Source organism: Hypanus sabinus, chromosome 7 (genome assembly GCF_030144855.1).
Source record: "Hypanus sabinus isolate sHypSab1 chromosome 7, sHypSab1.hap1, whole genome shotgun sequence".
In the NCBI taxonomy this organism is placed as follows: domain Eukaryota; kingdom Metazoa; phylum Chordata; class Chondrichthyes; order Myliobatiformes; family Dasyatidae; genus Hypanus; species Hypanus sabinus.
The window spans coordinates 29,388,405-29,408,319 of record NC_082712.1 but is presented as its reverse complement, the minus strand read 5'-3'; the positions used below and the strand labels follow the sequence as shown (position 1 = coordinate 29,408,319).

Below are 19,915 nucleotides of genomic sequence, written 5' to 3'. Positions count from 1 at the left end.
TCACTGGCACTCAACGCTCTTTGTGTAAAATACATTTGCCCTAAACGTTTCTCCTCTTGTCTTAAACAGGCGTTTTCTTGCATTGGCCACAGCCACCCTGGGGAAAAAGATGCTGGCTGTCCTACTATCACATAATTTGAGCCACCATTCCACCACAGATGACCAACAGCCCCTTATTAACATACCCTACAATCTGTCCGCTGATTTCCTCAGCATAGTTTAAGGACTTTCACACACTCTCAGTTTACTGCTGTCCCCAAAACTGAGGTTTGCAATGACTTTGCATGCAGCGATTTACAGACAGTCCTTGTCGAATATTGTGGTAGATATACTTGTTTCCCTTATGCAGATGCTCATAACAATTGTTATTTTTTAAAAGTTCAAAGTGACTTTGGCATGAATACTTTCATTAATTTCAGATGACAAGCATTATCAGAATAACACGGAACGATTCATCTATAAAATTACATTATCTGGCTCATCTCATTCTTTGCACCTCGTGCAGCTGAAATTGAGGACACTTGTGTGACTCAGTGTAGCCACATATGTGGAAAATGATAAAATAAGATTAGAAATATGTAGATGTCAGGTTCTCAAAGTTACACATTTCTGTTGTTTTTTTCTACTGGCATTTTCACTGATATATCCTCCTTTGTCCCTCTTAGGTACTCCTTGAGGGTTGAGGAGACTCACTCTTTCTCTAGCTATGACATGGCTAATAAGGCCAACGTGGGAGTCATTGAATCTCGGCTGATGGGTCGAGAAGAAACTGAATGCTCCCAAAAAATCCTCACTACTCCTTTTCGACCTTGAGTGATTGTTAGATGGAAATTCCTTTTCAGGGGAAAAGGAATTCCATTTAAACATCTTTAAAAGGCTTCCTCTGTGCTCCTTGTAAACACTAATGGTGTTGGACCTTGGAGTGGTTGTTTTGGAAGCTCAGAGTGAAGTGCCTATTTCCGGGGTTGTGATGCACCCCACCCCCACAGAAGCCTAGTGAATAATCAGGCGCAAGAGATGCTGCAGATCTTGAGAACACAAAGTGCTGGAGAAACTCAGCAAGTTGGGCAACATCTATGGAGAAGAATAAACAGTCGATGTTTTGGGCGGAGACCCTGCTTCAGGACAGGAAAGGAAGGTGGCACCATACAGTCCTGATGAAGGATCTCGGCCCTAAATTCCACTATTTATTTCCCTCCAGAGATGCTGCCTGACCAGCTGAGTTCCTCTAACATGTTGTATGAATAATTTGGCATTTTACGCAGGCTGGGAAAGGAAACAAATGTTGGTTTGGTAATGCTGCTGTGGTGCTACCTCTCTAGTGTCTGCGTATTTCACACGTACAAAAGTCTGTCTTCTTTTGCACATTGGCTGTTTGCCTATCTTTATTTCTCTGTAGTTTTCATTGATTCTATTGTATTTCATTGTTCTACTGAGAATACCTGCAAGAAATTAAATTGCAGGATAGTATGGTGACATACATATTGTCATTATAAAATTACACATAGCTGTAAGTAATCATTGGGTCAGGGAGTTATACAGAATGGAAACAGGGCATTTAGCCCAATTCATCCAACAAATGTACCTATCTCATCCATAAAAACATCATAGGAGCAGGAGTAGGCCATACAGCCCATCAAGCCTGCTCCACCATTCAGTAAGACAGAAACATAGACATAGAAAATAGGTGCAGGAGTAGGCCATCTAGCCCATCGAGCCTGCTCCGCCATTCAGTATGATCATGGCTGATCATCCAACTCAGAACCCTGTACCTGCTTTCTCTCTATACCCCGATCCTTTTAGCCACAAGGGCCATATCCAACTTTCTCTTAAATATAGCCAATGAACCGGCCTCAACTGTTTCCTGTGGCAGAGAATTCCACAGATTCACCACTCTCTGTGTGAAGAAGTTTTTCCTCATCTCGGTCCTAAAAGACCTCCCCTTTATCCTTAAACTGTGACCCCTCATTCTGGACTTCCCCAACATCGGAAACAATCTTCCTGCATCTAGCCTGTCCAATCCCTTTAGAATTTTATACATTTCAATAAGATCCCCCCTCAATCTTCTAAATTCCAGCGAGTATAAGCCTAGTCGATCCAGTCTTTCTTCATATGAAAGTCCTGCCATCCCAGGAATCATTGTTGATCTGACCATGGACTCATCTCCACCTACCTGCCTTTTCCCCATAACCCTTAATTCTCCTACTATGCAAAAACCTATTCAACCTTGTCTTAAATATATTTACTGAGGTAGCCTCCAGTGCATCCCTGGGCGAAGAATTCCACAGATTCGCCACTCTCTGGGAAAAGCCGTTCTCCACATCTCCATCCAAAGTCTACTCCCCCAAACGCTGAGGCTAATCCTATTTACCTGTACTTCACCGATATCCCTCTAAACCTTTTCCAACAATGTAGCTGTCAAATATCCTTTAGACCAGGGGTCCTTAACCTGGGGTCCACTGGTCCATGGCATAAAAAAAATTGTGAACCCTGCTTTAGGCAGTAAATGGAAAATTATAAATTTCCAGAGGTACCAAATTGAGGTTTCTCTACAAAACCTTTTTATCAGTCAAAAGTTTTTGCAAGACCAAAATAGATGGAGTTTGCATTTTTTGATGGATAGATTGCACACTCTTTTTCAAGCAGCCATTCTTTAATGAGCAGCAGGAGGTGGTGAGGAGTGTTGTGCATTTAACATTTCAGAAGTATTTGAGTAATATTGTATGTATGTTGTTTGTTCATTTAAATAAGTCATTAACAGTTCTATGTAGGAACATAGAACATAGAAATCTACAGCACGTTACAGGCCCTTCAGCCCACAGTGTTATGCTGACTACATAACCTACTCTAGAAATTGCCTAATATTACCCTATCGCATAGTAGTCCATATTACTAAGCTCCGTGTACCTATCTAAGAGTCTCTTAAAAGACCCTCTCATATCCACCTCCACCACCATCACCAGCAGTCCGTTCCACGCACTTGCCACTGTCAGCGTAAAAAAACTTACCGCTGACATCTCCTCTGTACCTATTCTCCAGCACCTTAAAACTATGCCCTCTCATGTTAGTCATTTCAGCCCAGGGAAAAAGCTTCTCACTATCCACACGATCAACGCCCCTCATCATCTTATACATCTCTATCAGGTCACCTCTTATCCTCTGTCACTCCATATTCTCATAAGGCATGCTCCCCAATCCAGGCAACATCCTTGTAAATCTCCTCTGCACCCTTTCTATAGTATTCACATCCTTCCTAAAGTGAGGTAAGTACTTGAATTGCATAAATCATCATACCTCCATATGATATGTACCCAGTTCACTTACAATAAAAACAAACATACATGAATTAGCTCTTGGGCTCCCATGGTTTTGTTTCTAATAGTTTTTATGTTTTGGAGTAACAGTTGCGATGAGGTACTTTTAAAATGAACCCAAGACCCAATTATCTACCTGTTGAACTGCAGCGAGAAACAGTCAATTAAAAACACAGAGCAGCATGTGTAGAGATAGTTGAGTTTTAAAAAACAGGCAGTAAACTGAAGAATTCACAGGTTCATAAACAGTGGGTACTGGGTGATAGTAATAAAAAAGGAGCAGAGTGGCTGGCTACATCAGAAAGATGGACATGTTCCATTGCACAATAGATAACCCGATATTGTATACGGAATGGATTGAGCAGTATTTTAAAGGAAATGGAATAGCCGATGAGAAACAAGAACCAATTTTACTGAGAGCATTGGATTTAAAGTATACAGTTTTCTTCGAAGTTTAACTGTTCCAACCAAACTAGCCAAAGTGAACTTTGCTGATATCATGAAAATATTGCAGGAACATTTAGAACCAAAACCATTGTTGGTTGCAGAACACTTCTGGAATCAAAAGGAAGGGGAATATATTTCAGCATATGTGGCTAAATTGAAGAACTTGTCTGAGCATTGTCAGTTTGGTAATGAGTTTAATGATGCATTGAGAGATTGTTTAGTTTGTGGAATCTTACAAGAAAGTATTCAGATATGGCTCCTAACTGAAGCACAACTTACATTTAAAAGAGCAGTTGAAGTAGCTGTATCAATGGAAACAGCAGACAGAGACGCAATTATGGTGCAGTTAGAAATGAAAGTGAGCGTGAAAAAAACTGCAACGTTTTAACAGAAAACTGCCTGGCTGAACAAATTGTCTTACTGTTGTAGCAGGGGCTCACATATAACAAACATGTTGGGTTGACAAAAATAAATGGTCTGCACAAGGAAGATTAAAAGCTAAAAAGTCAAGTTGCATTTTCAAAAAGAGCACTAATCTGCATGCAGTTGATGAAATATCTGATAGTGATGAGAGTGACACAGGAATGGATAGACTTGAGATCTACATTGTGAAAATTAACAACAGACATGCAATATGACTTACACCAGAAGTAAATGGCAAATTAATTAAAATGGAATTGGACACTGACTCAGCTGTTTCAGTCAATCCACAAAGTGAGTTTGAACAGCATTTCATAGATACTAAACTGAAGCTTGCAGAACTTGTAGTGGAGAAAAGATCATTCCTGTGGGAATGACATTTGTAGCAGTGAAATATAACCAACAACAAACAACATTGGGCTTGTATGTGGTAAAAACAGGAGGGCCAGCATTGGCTGAGGCAGCTACAATTTAATTGGAGATGCATCCACCATTTGAATGCCACATCCCCTGTAATAGAGTCAACTGAAAGGTCACATGATGATTGATAAACAAGGTCTCCAGAGCAGATTATAGGGATTGCACATGAATGGAGGCCTATGTGGGAAGGAAGGGCTGGCACAACATTGTGGCTGAAGGGCTCGTGCTGTGCTGTGCAGCTCGATGTTCTCTATCCTATATACCCGTTGATGTTATAAATGTACCAGAGAAAAACTCCAGTCACAAGTTCATAGCCTTATTTATTAAGGCACAGAAGAAGGCCATTTTGCCCGTAGAGTGCATTCTGGCCCCCAGCAGATCGATCCCAACTCACCCATCAACTCGATTTTGATTGTTGCCACTTATATCCATGAGGAATTTTTTACAGCAGCCAACTAATACAAAGGCACACCTTTGGTACCTGAAAGAAAGCTGGAGCACAGGGAGTGCGTGCTCAATCCAAATGCATACCACCCAGGTTCACGGTTGAACCCAATCTCATAGAATTGAGAGGCAGCATAATCTCTCCCTGTGCACTGTGTCACTCACAGGGACAGAAATAAGTCTTTCACCCCATCATAGCAATCTCAGCCATTCTGCCCATCTAAACTAATCCCACTTGCCCACATTAGGAATTTATTCCTCTATGCATTACCTATTTCACTGCCTTTCTAACAGCTCTTGAAGCACTGAAATTGTGTCTGATTCCACCATGTCCTCTCTATGGAAAAAGTAACTTTACCCTTAAGATCTCCTAGCTTTCATCTTTAAACTATGTCCTCTTGTTTTTAATAGTCATACAATAGATAAAAAATTCTTACTATCATGCCTCTTATAATCTTATATATAGTATTGTGCAAAAGTCTTGAGTACATATAGCTAGGGAGCCTAAGACTTTTGCACAGTAATGTTTACCAATATTAACAAAAACTTAAAGACTCACAGATATTGCTGTTTCAAGGGCAACTAGAGGATGGAGATGGATGTCTTTCCACCATGTGCGTCAAAGTAAATCAAAATTAACCCACACAAGAAATGATATAAAAATCAGCTTACAATACTGGGTCAAAGTGTATGGCAGCCTACCTACCCTAGAGAATCTTCTCTGCACTCTCTCCAGCACAGTTATGCTCTTCCTTCAGTGTCACAACCAGAACTGCACATAATATTCTAAATGTGGCCTTACCAACCTCTCACATCTTTTGCACCTGCCCGAGACAACGGAAATGCACCCAGAGTAGAGCAATTTACTTTTAGTTCTTTTAACTTATTATGTTTGGAACCACTGACATTTTAATAACTAATTCTAGAAATAATTATAAAAAACAGGTAACCCTTTCACCATAGGCTTGCAAAGGAGTCAGTTATTACTGTGAATACTAACCAACAGCAACATAACTCTGCAATGCATGGGAATAATGATGAGAAGGCTACTTCCAGTAAATAGACAGGTCCAGGATAGACATGATTCCGGTAAACACAAAAAAAATAAAAGTTTGAATATTTCTTCAAAGGGAAAATAAAACAATTACCTGTGTGAATACTGACAGGCAACCATGAAAATTTAATGTTCACCAGGAAGCAATAATTCAGCTCTCACCAGTATAAACAGATTGAAATGGCATTAACAAAATGTTTTAAGCCATAACAAACAAAATGACGAAAAGGGCTCATCACATATATGTCAGTCTATAGCATGCATACAATCGTTAAAGAACAATCAATCCAGTTTGCTTCGGTTAATTTACTCAAAGTACCGAAATGGTTTTGTACTGAAGTAGTAGTCCAAAAAAGATTAAAAGTTATAAATAACTATCCAACGTCCAGGGAAAGGCATTAAGCTGCTTCCTTTTGTCTTTTCTCCAATGTTGTGTGCTAGCTGGCTCAATGAAACTTATCTGCACACTCTCTGTGAGACCATGAGGATTTTCTGACATCTGCATCTGTCCTTCCAAATTTGGTTCTGTGAGCTTTTCACTATGTTCTTCTGCTTTTTATTCTTCTTTTTTGAAACTTCTTCGACACCCTTCCCATCACTCCCCCCCCCACCCCCCCATCGCTCTTTCTAGTATGCCTACCCGTTGCCTGTGTTTTTCTCTGAGGCATCTTATCGGCCAAAATATTAACAAGACAAATCCTTTTGACTAATTCAACAACCCTAACTTATTAATCAACTGAATTTTTATTTTAAACAGCAAAAATGAAATACTTTATTCAAGCTGTAAACGTATAATGTAATTAAAGGAACCGTTTTTATATAGATTTGCATTTTGAGGAGATCTTCAGAAAATAAAATGCCCAACAGCGTAACTGTATTAATAAAATAAAGCATGGTCTTAAATCAGGATATTGCTAACAAGATACCGGATACATTGCCCATGCATCAACTAAATTGAACTGCATTTAAATTCCACAGAAACAGCAGGCCTGGAAAATATTCCCCGAACAGCACTATTCCACAATAGTGCCCTCTTCAAATCTTTCTTTTATTTTTTCCCCAATCCAGCTGAAAGAGATCTAAGAAGCCTAAGAGGCGGCAGATGCTAGGATCTGGAGCAACAAACAAGATGCTGGGGGAACCTAGCAGCACCTGTGGAAAACAATGGAAAGTCAACATCTAAATGAAGGGTCTTGACTGTCCATTTCTCTCCATTGATGCTGCCTGAGCCACTGAGCTCCTCTTATTTGTTACAGAAAGAGACCCATTCTAGCCTAATGCTTGTGAGCATTCAGTTGCAACCGGAGCTATTAGAGATCGGAAGAAGCACCCAATGTATTTTCTACCACCCTTCATATTGATCAGCAAATAATCCCTGAAGCTTTGTGGTCAACCAATTCAGAAGTAATTGGGGATTGAATCATAAGACCATAAGACTGTAATTAGGCCAAAGGCTGATTTATTATCCTTCTCAAATCCATTCTCCTGACTTCTCACTGTAACTATTAATGCCTTTACTGATCAGAAACCTATTAACCTCCATTTAAGTAAACCCAATGACTTAGCCTCCACTGCTGTCTGTGACAATGAACTCCAAAGATTCACCACCGTCTGGCTAAAGTTTCTCTTCGTCTCTGTTCTAAAGGGACATGCTTCTACTCTTGAGGCTGTGCTGGAAGCATCCTCTGCACATTCACTCTTTCTAAGTCTTTCAATATTTGATGGGTTTCGATGAGATCCACTTTCATTCTTCTAAAATCCAGCGAGTACAGATGCAGAGACATCAAACACCCCTTATACGTTAACACTTTCATTCTGAAACCAGTGACCTTCTGAGTGTTTAGAACTTAGTTACACATTGTGTAGCTTCTCACCGAGAGAACATCCATGTTAATAACTAAAGACAGCACAAAAGAGGGGACTTTCTCACCTGAAATGCCTTCGTTCATGGTAGAGAGAGGAACTGCTAGTTCATCACTGAGGCCTTTAGCCTCATTCAGGAAATGTCCACCTCTGCTTCGAATCCCAGGCTCCACAGTCAGGTAAGACGCTCGAGTCCTGCTGGCCTGACCAGATTCCAGCAACATTTGGCTCTCACTGCTGCCATACAGGCTGAGACTGACAAAACCTTGGTGCAACTCGCAGCCTTCAAAGTCTGCTGCCACAGGATGCAAAGCTGACTCCTGGGCCAAGGACAAAAATACTGTATCCGAGACCAGGGGCGAGCTCGGAGGAGACAAGGAAGAGAGCGAAGATCGGGAGGACAAGGAGGTGACCGACTTCGAAGACTCAATTAGAGATTTCACGCCATGTCCTGAAGCAGAGGGGTCTGCAGTTTCTTCACAGCGCGGATCCTTGTGGGATTTTACCACCTCATTTTCGTGGATGGTGGTTATGGGCCCTGAGGGACTGTATACAGCTTTATCTTGCACAATGAAGTCCAGCTGCTTGTACTGGTACTCGTACTCTAGGTCGGCTATTTGGTCTGACTGGTTGTAGTAGAGCTCGGTGGAACTAAGGGAGTTGAGAGAACCCCTGCTAGATGTGTTTAGGGAGCCCCGGCTTGACGTGAGTGATCCCAGGCTGCTCCCAGACGACACAGACAGTGTGCTTGCTGAAAGGCTGAAAAAGAAAAGCACTAAGTGAGAGAGGCTTTCATCACAGTGTCTTGACAAAATGGTAACCATGGCAACCCAGCCTTAATAATGAGTTACTTATGAATATTTCTGACTCAGGGTTGCTTCCTAATTCTCATCAATTTCCTGTCAACTGGAGAGGAAGGAGTTAATGAGCACAAAATTGAATAAAAATGCTTACTCCCAGATTTAATATTTTACAGTATATTTTCAGGAAAGATGGAATGGGCTGGAAATGCTGCTCAAAATAAACTTCTCCCCTGGGTAAAGCAGCCTATAATTAATGCAGTGCAGATTTGCATTTATCTGTGAAAACTGCCCAGGCTCATGGAAACACAATTTCAAACCCCTGACTTCAAATGTAAAGGATTCAGCCACAGATAACTTCATAGATTGATTTTCATCCCTGGTTGATAGATTAACCTAACTGAATTTTGAGTGCCAGGTACAAATTACTAACCCAGCTACCTGCTATAACTAGAACTACCATTCAGGTATGAAATTCTGGGCATATACCTGTATCTCTTAGTTCAAAATTGCACAATTCAAATTTTCTGATCAGTCTAACAATATTTTCACATGTTTGTAAATTGGTTAATTTAAAATTACTTCGAGCAGGTAAAAAAAGCGAATTATAAGCCAGTATACTAGATAAAAAACGACTTTGCAATCACCACGAGACTATACATAATAATTGGGAAAATAATTATTTCTATAATACACAGACACTTAAAGGCAGTTAATATAACATTCAATTGTATGAGGCATTCTATCAGACAGCTGAGTTCTGTCACACATTATTCTGGCCCTCTTGAATTTTTTGGGCTTAGCTGGAGACACCTTTTCCATATTAGGGGACTCAGAACAAGAGTCACAGGCTTCTGTAGCATGGAAATAGGCCCTTTAGCCTAACTTGCCCATGCTAATCCAGGCCTTTCCTGAGCTAGTCCCATTTGCTCTGCCACAAACCTATCCAAATGTCTTTTAAACAATGAAATTGTACTTGCCTTGAGTACTTCTGCTGGCAGCTCATTTCCTATACCCACCCACAGTCTGCATGAAAACCTGGCCTCTCAGGTCCCCTTTAAATCATTGCCCTCTCACCCTAAACCTTTGTCCTCTTCCCTATCCCAGGGGAAAATCTATCCATTTTATCTATGCCCCAGAGATGGGTAGGTTTTCCCCCAAGATTTTATAAATCCACATCAGGCCTTGTTCTTGCTGCTGAAAGGAGTCCTATTCTCTGCAGTTTCTCCTTATAACTCAAGCCCTCCAGTCCTGGTAACATCCCCCGTGAATCTTTTCTACACTGTCTCTAGCTTAGTTACATTCTTCCTTTGTACAGCAAAAAGAACTATACACAATATTCAGGGTGCAATCTCACCAACGTCCTTTACAGCTATAATAAGATGTCCCAATTCTTGTGCTCCAGCCCATCTGGTGAAAGTAGGCTTGCCAAAAGCCTTCTACACCACCTTGTCCACCTGTGTTGCCACTTTCAGGGAATTATGTACCTGTATCCAAAGGTCTCCCAATTCTACAACACTCCCCAAAGACCTACCATTTACTGGGTTCTTCCTGCTCTGGCTTAACGTCCCACTTTGTATGTCTGAGTCAAATTCCATCTGCCTTTTCTTTGCCCAATTTCCCAGTTGATCAGAGGCCTTAGACAACCTTCATTGCCTGCTACACCAAAGATTTTGCTATCATTCACAATAAGAATTTACTAATCTTGTCACCTGCATTCTCATCATTGTTCTGTGTCAAACAATAGGGGACTCAGCACCAATCCCTCCAGCACACAACTGATTACAGGCCTCCCATCTGAAAAACAACCCTCCTCTATCACCTTCTGATTCCTCCGACAAAAGCAATTTTGTCATTCATTGAATTTCTAACCCTGGACCCCATGAGATTTCATGTTCCAGACCAGTCTAACATGTGTGACTTAATTGAAAGCTTTGTTAAAGTCCATGTTTACCACCCTGCCCTCATCAATTCTCTTGGTCACCTCTTCAAGAAGCACAATTAAGTATGTGAAAGGTGATAACCAATGCCTAAAGCCATGCTGACTAAAGACATATTTTTCCTTACACTGAGCCATGAATGCTGAGTGACGGATCATATCCTTGAAATGCTACTTGTGGTTAAATTAGAATCAATGACTCAACTTTATAGGAAGTGACTCAAAATGCAGGGGCTTGGTAGGTGTTACTGATGCACACGTCACCAAATGTACAGCAGTGTAAAGTCATTTATCCTGGCCTTGTTACATTTTGGAGATTGTTTCATTCTGTAGCTTACATTTGAATATCTATTTATTTTCTTAAACACCAAGGAAGAAAACATTATGATTTGTTCCAGATATATTTGCCTTTAATATATTTTATAGTAAGGAAGGGTTGGAGCAGATAAATAACCATAACATTCTGGAAACACTGGTTAGTGTGAGCTTTCTCCCGGGGGAACAGCAGCATGCTATTAATGCGTTCCAGATTAGCATTTAAGTTTGAATTCTGTCCAGGCGCTTGGAAGTAGGATCAAACTGAAAAGATACAAACTAATCCTTGAGGAATGCAGTTTCTGTGTTCCCTGCAAAGCACCTGAAAGTCCCTGATTTATAGTACATATATATACTCACACATGAAAGACACTGAGGGAAAAAAATGCTTGCCAAATTCCTTTGGCAATCTATATCATGCCAATGTGTAAACCAAGTATCGTAAGTGACTGAATATAAACAAGTTGAGCAAATCTATCATATGACAACCTATAGAAAATGCTGGAGGAACTCAGCAGGCCAGGCAGCATCTATGGAAAAGAGTAAACAGTCGATGTTTTGGATAGAGACCCTTCATCATGAGTCCTGAGTTCTGATGAAGGGTCTTGGCCTGAAATGTTGACTGTTTACTCTTTCCCATTGATGCAGCCAGGCCTGTTGCATTCCTTCAGCATTTTGTGTGTGTTGCTTTGGATTTTCAGCTGCAGCAGATTTTCTTGTGTGAGAGGTATCATATACTTGTTGAAGAACTGGACTCTAGTATTAGATTAATCTCCGAATTCCCTCGAAAATGTCTGCTTACCTACTGCATGTATTTGGCATCGGCTATCATCCACACAAAATGCTGGAGGAACTCAGCAAGTCAGGCAGCATCTTTGGAGGGGAATAAACAGCAGACGTTTTGGACTGAGACCCTTCATCAGGACTGATGACTTATTCAGCTTATGCAGATGCATCCTTACTGAAAAAGTGCAGGATTAAATTCCACTGAATTATCGAATATCATTCCGGTGGCATGGCAGACGCAGCTTCTCTAGTGCAGAAGGGGAGAAAGCTAGCCAGAGGTCCTGTGTTTGGCAGAACAGCTATTGTGTATGCTCATTTGAAAGAGGACAGAGCTGAGCTTGGTTACCAGCTGAGAAGTACCTGTACTTAAGATGAAGCAATGCTAAGCAGAACTAAAAGAATGTTACAATATTAAGCAGAAGAAGATTTATGGGGTTAAGGCAGTAAAGTAGTGCTGAGGTAAAAGATCAGTGACAAACTTACATGGGCAGCACAACGGTGCAAATTGCACCAGAGACCCAGGTTTAACCCTGACCTCAGGCACTGGTTGTGTGGAGTTTGCACGTTCTCCGAATGCTTGCATGTGTTTCCTCCCACATCCCAAAGACATATGGGTTCATAGGCTAATTGACCATAGTAGATTGCCCCCAGCGTGCTATTTAGTGATAGAATCAGGGAGGGAGGAGTTAACAATAATGTGGCAAGAATAGATATTTGGAATAATGTAGGAATTATTGTAAACGGATGGTTGGTGTTGACTCACTGGACCAAAGCTACTGCTTCTGTCATTTATGTTCTGTGAAAAAAGTACTTGGACAGGAATCAACAAATGCCAGAAATGGGAAAGGACGCACATTTTCAATGAAGGAGAGAATTAAATACAAATTGTGGCAGCAATATTTATAGATATTAAAACTAGAAATTTAAATCAAAAATTGTTTTTAATCTTTCAGACTGGGATCCTGAGATTGTAATTATAGAAAGAAAGCTTTGCATTTATGCAGTTCCTTTCACAATCATAGGATGTCCCAACATGACTTCAATCAAATAATCACCTTGTGAAATGAAACTTCTGCTGTAAAACAGGAAGCACAATGCCTTATTCACACGCAGTAAGCTACCCAAACAATAGCATGATAATATCATGTTTTAATAATGACAGGGGAGACATGGATGTTGGCTGGGATTATCCCTGACATCTAATCTATTTTGAGGGAGAGCAAAAGGCCTTGATTTAAAATCTCATGCAATAGGTGGAATTTCCTGGCAAAGCACTGTTCCTTTAGCATTGTAGTGGGGTATTCTTGAGGCTACAACAGCGTTGTAGTGGGGTATTCTTGTGACGTTTACTAAGTCGCAACAGTCTGCTCAGGCACACAACTGCAAAGAATTATCCTAGCAATAAAACATTATTTCTACTTAATTTCCATTTTATTTTAAACAGAACTTGAGCACTCCTGAAGCATTTCACAGGACAAAATGTTTGCCTTCTCCTAAACATAGGATCACTCAGTGACCAATTTCACATTAATATAAATTAATACTTCAAGAAAATTTCAGCTTTCTTTGTAGAATATGTCCTGCTGTCTTATATTACTTCTCTCAGAAATTTTCCTTTACAACTTGTCTTATGAAGATAGGTTGAGCGAGCTAGTGCTTTTCTCTTTGGAGCCAAGGAAGATGAAAGATGATACGAGGCATAGATACAGTGGACAAGGCAGAGACTTTTTCCCAGGGCTGAAATGATTAACACGAGGGGGCATAAATTTAAAGTGATTGGCTTAAAGTATCAGTAGGATATCAGAGGTAGTTTTTTTACACAACGAATGGTGGTTGTGTGGAAGATTGGTCATAGAGGAAGATTGATTAGGAGCATTTAGGAGACTCTTAGATAGGCACATTGATGATAGAAAAATGGACAGCTATGTGGGAGGAAAGGTCTCGATTGATCTTAGTGTACATTAAAGGTCGGCACAACATCACAGACCGAAGAGCCTGTACTCTGCTGTAATGTTCTAACTTGACAAACTCCTCAGCCCAATGAAAGAATATCTAAAAAAAGGTGTGGTATTAATTGCTGCAGAAAAAAAAACTCCACACTTGCATCTACAATGACACCGCCATACAGTCTGAGCAGCTGCCGATTTTGAATTGACACCACCTTTGACGCACCTGGAATAAACCCTTACTTTCACTAGCATCAACCCTGGCCAAGTAGGTTGGATTCACACTTGCTGCGTCAGAAGGTCCTGGATTCTGGTCCCACCCCAGATGTGACTGCATGCTTAAGGCTGCCACTTCGGGGGTGTGCTGCACAGTCTGAAACTGCAGGTTTTAAACCAGGGCTCCATTGTCCTGTCAGTACAACACAGAAGATCTGCTGAGCTTTACAGGTTTCGCTTCATGAGTATTTTGTGGGAGACCCGGTGCTTTGGGACACGTGAGAGATGCAAAACACAAATTCTAGTCTTTATAGCAAGTTTGTTCATCACATGCTAAACCAGCTGCAGGATCCCCCTTCCATTCCAGTCCTGATGTAGCATCACGCCCTGAATTGTCAACTGTTAATTCTCCTCCATAGATGCTACCTAAACTGCTGAGGTCCTCCAGCATTTTGTGTGCTGCGCAGGTTCAAGTGCTGGCTTGCCTCAGCTGTATTTTTGTCTGTCAAAGCTCACCAAGCGAGAGGATAATGTACAGGGGCAGAGAAGGTGACTGTGACAGTGCACAGAATGGAGTTGGAAAGCTGCCTGACGTTTGTACAATGGCGTACAACATCCAAGCCCACCCACTGCGAGGCAGAACCACTGATCAAAACAGAATTTCATATAAAGCTGAAACGCTCATTCCAATCTGTTTATTCAGTCCTGATCTATGAATAATTGCCATCAAAGGTCTCAGTTTTTTTACATGTACACCAAGTGAGCATGTACCTTTTGAGCTGCGAATGCAGAACCATGATTAATTGGGTTGCATCCTCAAGCTGCTGAACCAGGCTCTTTCTCTTCTCTTGTAACTTTAGTCTGAAAATAAAAGCAACAATTTTGATTACTGACAGCAAACTGGGATTGGCTTATCCGTGACACACAGGATATAAAATAAAAGCACCAAAGCAACAATGTAAAATCATAATTTAAAAAATGCAAGGCTTTTCGAGCTGGCTGACCTTTGAATGTGAGATGGTCTAAAAATGTAATTCTTTGAATAGCACAGCATGAGAGGAGACTATTCAACTTACTGAATTTGCACTGGCTCTTTGAAGAGAAGTCTGACTAATCCCATTCCCTCAATCTTTCTCTGTAGTTTTCCACGCAATTTTCCCTTCCTTCAAGGACCGGTCCACTTAGCAAGCTATTGTTGCCCTACTAGAGTGTATTCAAGATCCTAACCAAAGTTCAAAGTAAATTTATTATCAAAGTACGCATATGTCAGCGTATACTACCCTGAGATGAATTTTCTTGTGGGCGTCCAGAGTAGATACAAAGATATAAATAGAATTAATGAAAACAAGCATAGATGCAAAATGAGATAAACTATGCACTCACTGTATCCTATGTTTTCTTGGTTTCCTTGCCAACTAGTTTAAATATTTCTTATTATTTCAGATTTCTCATAACAAAGAAGGGTATTCAGCTGATTGGATCTAGACTAATCATCAGAACAATCCCATTAATCCCTTTCTAATTCTTTTCCCATTTAAACCTACCAGGTCATTAGAAGGTTTATCTGTATATGTTACTGTGTAACATAAAAAAGCAAATGAAAAGTAAGTCTGCTTAGAATTGGAATAGCATCCAATTACCCAGAAAATCTGCCAGCCGGCACCACCAAAGTCTTCACGGCAGTGTTCTAATACAAAAAGCATTGGAAATGGACTGTCATTACTCTATCCAGCAGGCATGACTTTAAACCCATTCACTGAATCTCCCGTGAGCCCTCAATTCTGCTTCATTCTTAGCTTCAACACTCCATCTACCTTGAGAAATCCCCCATCCTCGCACCCATTCAAGGAAACCTGCACTGTGCCCATTCCATAAGTGGAGGCTTTATGAGGCATTGGTCAGACCACATTTGGAGTATTGTGAGCAGTTATGGACCCTGCATGTAAGAAAGAGTGTGCTGGCATTGGAGGGGGTCCAGATGATGTTCACTGGAATGATCTGTGGATGAAAAGGTTAATGTATGTATGAGGTGTGTTTGTTGACTCTAGCCCTGTATTCACTGGAGTTTAGAAGAATGATGGCAATCTCATTGAAACCTATTGAACATTGAAGGGCCTAGAGTAGGCATGGAGAGGATGGTTTCAAAAGTGGGAGAGTCTAGGATCAGAATAGAAGGATGACCCTTTAGACCAGAGATGAGGAGGAATTTTTTTGGCTGGAGGGTGGCAAGTCTGTGGAATTTATTACCACAGACAGCTGTGGAAGCTAGGCCATTGGGTGTACTTAAATTGGAGCCAGATAGGTTCTCAATTAGTATGCATGTCAAAGGTTTTGGAGATAAATCAGGAGAATGAGATTGACGGGGAAAATAAAACAGACATGATCAAATGGCAAGGCAGGCTTGATGGACCGAATAGCATAATTCTGCTCCTTTGTCTTATGGTCTTATATTTCATATCTTTCTGGGACAGTGATGCCCAGAATTGGTCTCCATACTCTGTATTTTGGGTAAATTAGTGGTATATTTTGATTTTGCACATCTTCCTTGCTTTGTACTTTGTCCAAACCATTGGTTAATAGTTTTAGGAGATGGGTCAAGTAACGGGCAGTACTCCTGGAAGATGAGGTGGAACTTTAAGGTTTTTAATGTGGCCGGCAATCTCTCAATTTATCAAATCTTGCAGATGTCTCATTAGGTTGGTGGTGATGGTGTTGGTGGATACAATAGGATATTTTAAGAGACTCTTAGATAGGTAAATGAGGCTTAGAAACATAGGGGGCTATATTTTAGGGAAATCCTAGGCAGATTCTAGAGTAGATTACATGGTCAACACAACATTGTGGGCTGAAGAGCCTGTAATGTGCTGTAGATTTCTATGTTCTATGCTTTCATGAACTTAAGAAATCTGGCAGTTGAAAGGAGGATAATGCAACTTGAGTGAGAAGCCGAGTGCCTTTACAACAATTATTCAGGACTAGGTGGAGTCTCCCTCATATCTCTCCAGTCTTCAGCAAAGGGCCGCTTCTTACCAGAAAACAGGAAGAGGCCTGTGCTCCTGATCTAGTGCATTCCTTGCCTGAGACAGTCCATTTAGCTATCGTCTCAAAAGGCTCATCAGTGCAGTAAAACTTCCCGGTGGACCAACTAGGACTTCATAATTTCTTTTTGTCTGAAATGTCACCCAGTGCCTACATCTAAAATCTAAGAGCTGATAATTGACTATACTAGGTGGAAACTGGAGATCCATGAATCAGTCCTCGAGGATTAGAGATTGAGAGGGCCCAACAACTTTAAATTCATTTCAGTGTTATCATTTCAGAGGATCTGTCCTGGGTGGAGCATGCAAGTGATTACAAAGAAGGCACTGCAGTGCTTCTACTTTCTTAGTAGCTTGTGAAGATTCAGCATGTCATCTAAAACTTTGACAGTCTTCACTAGATGCACAGTGGAGAGTATCCTGACTAGCTGCATCAGCCTGTAATGAAAAGAACATTGCCCTTGATTGCGAAAGCCTCCAAAAAGTATGGCTGCAGCCTAGTCTGTCACAGGTAAAGCCCTCCCCATCACTGAGCACATCTACAAGGAGGAATGTTGCAGGAAAGGAGCATTCATCTTCAAGACTCCCACCATGTAGTTCATGGTCCTGTCTCATTGCTGCCATCAGGAAGTAGGTACAGAAGCCTTAAATACCGCACCACTAAGTTCAGGAGCAGTTATTACCCTTTAAGCATCAAGCTCCTGTAGCAGAGTAGTTAACTTCAGTCATTCGGTCTACAAAGTCTTCAGGGAGCGGTGTCTCAGAAAGGCAGCGTCCATTATTAAGGACCTCTAGCACCCAGGGCATGCCCTTTTCTCACTGTTACCATCAGGTAGGAGATACAGAAGCCTGAAGGTGCACAGTCAGTGATTCAGGAACAGCTTCTTCCCCTCTGCCATCTGATTCCTAAATGGACATTGAAGCTTTGGACACCACCTCACTTTTTTTAATATATAGTATTTCTGTTTTTACATGTTCTGAAAATCTATTTAATATATGTAATTGATTTACTTGTTTATTTATTATTATTATTTTAACTTTATTTATTATTATTGTTTTTTTTCCCTGCTAGATTATGTATTGCATTGAACTGCTGCTGCTAAGTTAACAAATTTCACGTCACATGCTGGTGATAATAAACCTGATTCTGATTCCAACAGTGAACTGATTCCACAAACTTTCAAGGACTCTAAAACTCATGTTTTCAAACTTTATACGCTGGCGGAACGCAACAGGCCAGGCAGCATCTATAGGAAGAAGCACTGTTGATGTTTTGATAGGGTCTCGGCCGGAAACGTCGACAATGCTTCGTCCTATAGATGCTGCCTGGCTTGCCGCGTTCCGCCAGCGTTTTGTGTGTGTTGCTTGAATTTCCAGCATCTGCAGATTTCCTCATGTTCTCAATATTTATTACTTTTTTGGTTTTAATTTTTTTGTATTTGCACGATTTGTTTTCTTTTGCTTATTGGTTGTTTATCTGATTTGCTTTGTGCAGCTCATTCATTGATTCTATTGTGTTTCTTTACATTTACTGTAAATACAAGCAAGAAAATGAATCTCTGGGTAGTATATGGTTATATATATGCAATTTGATAATAAATTTACCTTTGAACCTTCAAACATTATCCAGCAGACTATTACATAAAATATAAATGGCTTTTTTAACCCACTCTACCACCCTGGATGTAGTTGGTGTTTATGGGAAAACCAGTAGATTTATTGCACTTGGCTTTTTAGCACACAAATTTTGTGAGGAAGTTGAGAGCATACAAAATTAGCCTTATATACTGGAGACACACAGGTCAAGCAGCATCTGTAGAGGGAGACTCAACATTTCAGGTCAAGACCCCTAATTAAGCCAAATGAAGGGTCATGACCCCAGACATCATCCGCACAATTCCCTCCACGGATGCTGCCTGATCTGCTGAGTTTCTCTGGTAGTTTGTTCTTTCCTGAGTTCAGGGTTAGCAGAAAATATATAGAAGAAATCATTTACTTCTCAGGTTGACAGGATGTGATTAACAGGTTGCCACAGAGTCAAAGAACCTGGAGCTAGGGTTCAGGTTTTCAAAATACAAGGTAGGCTCTTAAGGAGGATTTTCTTTTACTCAGAAGGTGGCATTGGACATTTCTAAATTGGGATGTTGTGGAAACTCGGTCACTGATTGCATCACAATATCTCTGGATGTTAAAAGCATCAGGAGTTTCAGCAATAGGGCTCATAAATAAGGCCTGAGAGATCAGAATAGCAGGGAAACCCCAGGGGTGAGGTAACTTACCCTTGGTCTCTTTCATGCTTTCTTATGTCCAAAGGTTTATGCACAACAACCTCATCTCTGCCTTCTCCTGTACCCTTCATTCCTCCCCCCATCATAATATTGAAAAACAAGCCACTAAGATGTGAATGTACTGCTCTGGAGGCCCGGGTGGATCTCACACTGACCTCTCAGTCAGTGCTTCACTGGGTGTTCTCGATGCAGAATGAAGCTCTCCTTCCAATCGTTTCCTCTCTGCTTCCAGCCGCTCCAGCTCATCCTGCGAGCACTTCCTTAGCGTCACAAACTGCAGCTCCTTTAGCAGCTCTTCCTTCTCATTAATTAGCATCAACCTGTCTCGCTCAACGTCCAACAGCCCTGGCCATGCCTCGGAGTCCAGCTTCGATAATTCAATTTTTATATTCGCTATTCTGTTCAAGGAAAGCAGAAAATAATCCTTTACCAATATCTGTTTCTTTCACATTAAAATAAACCAACATACATTCTTGGCATGTTCACACTTTGGAAGAGTTATTAACATATTAACATGCGAGTTGTCACTGTCACAGAATCATAAGGAATAAGAACAGGCCATTCAGTCCATCCTCTCCATGCTGACCATTAACCCTACCCATCCACATGTATCCCATTTACAAGC

The 19,915-nt window shown here is 40.9% G+C and overlaps 1 protein-coding gene across 8 annotated transcripts in view; it reads right to left on the bottom strand.

The window, feature by feature from the left end:
- Nucleotides 1–19,915, bottom strand: part of LOC132396621 (protein WWC2-like) — a 248,051-nt gene that overhangs the window by 45,693 nt on the left and 182,443 nt on the right. For all 8 annotated transcript variants that reach the window (XM_059974319.1, XM_059974317.1, XM_059974320.1 and 5 more), the window contains 3 exons: nt 19,446–19,688; nt 14,736–14,825; nt 8,030–8,721 (listed from right to left, as the gene is read on the bottom strand). In XM_059974319.1, coding sequence (XP_059830302.1) covers nt 8,030–8,721; nt 14,736–14,825; nt 19,446–19,688 — 1,025 coding nt within the window. The remainder of the gene's footprint in view (nt 1–8,029; nt 8,722–14,735; nt 14,826–19,445; nt 19,689–19,915) is intronic.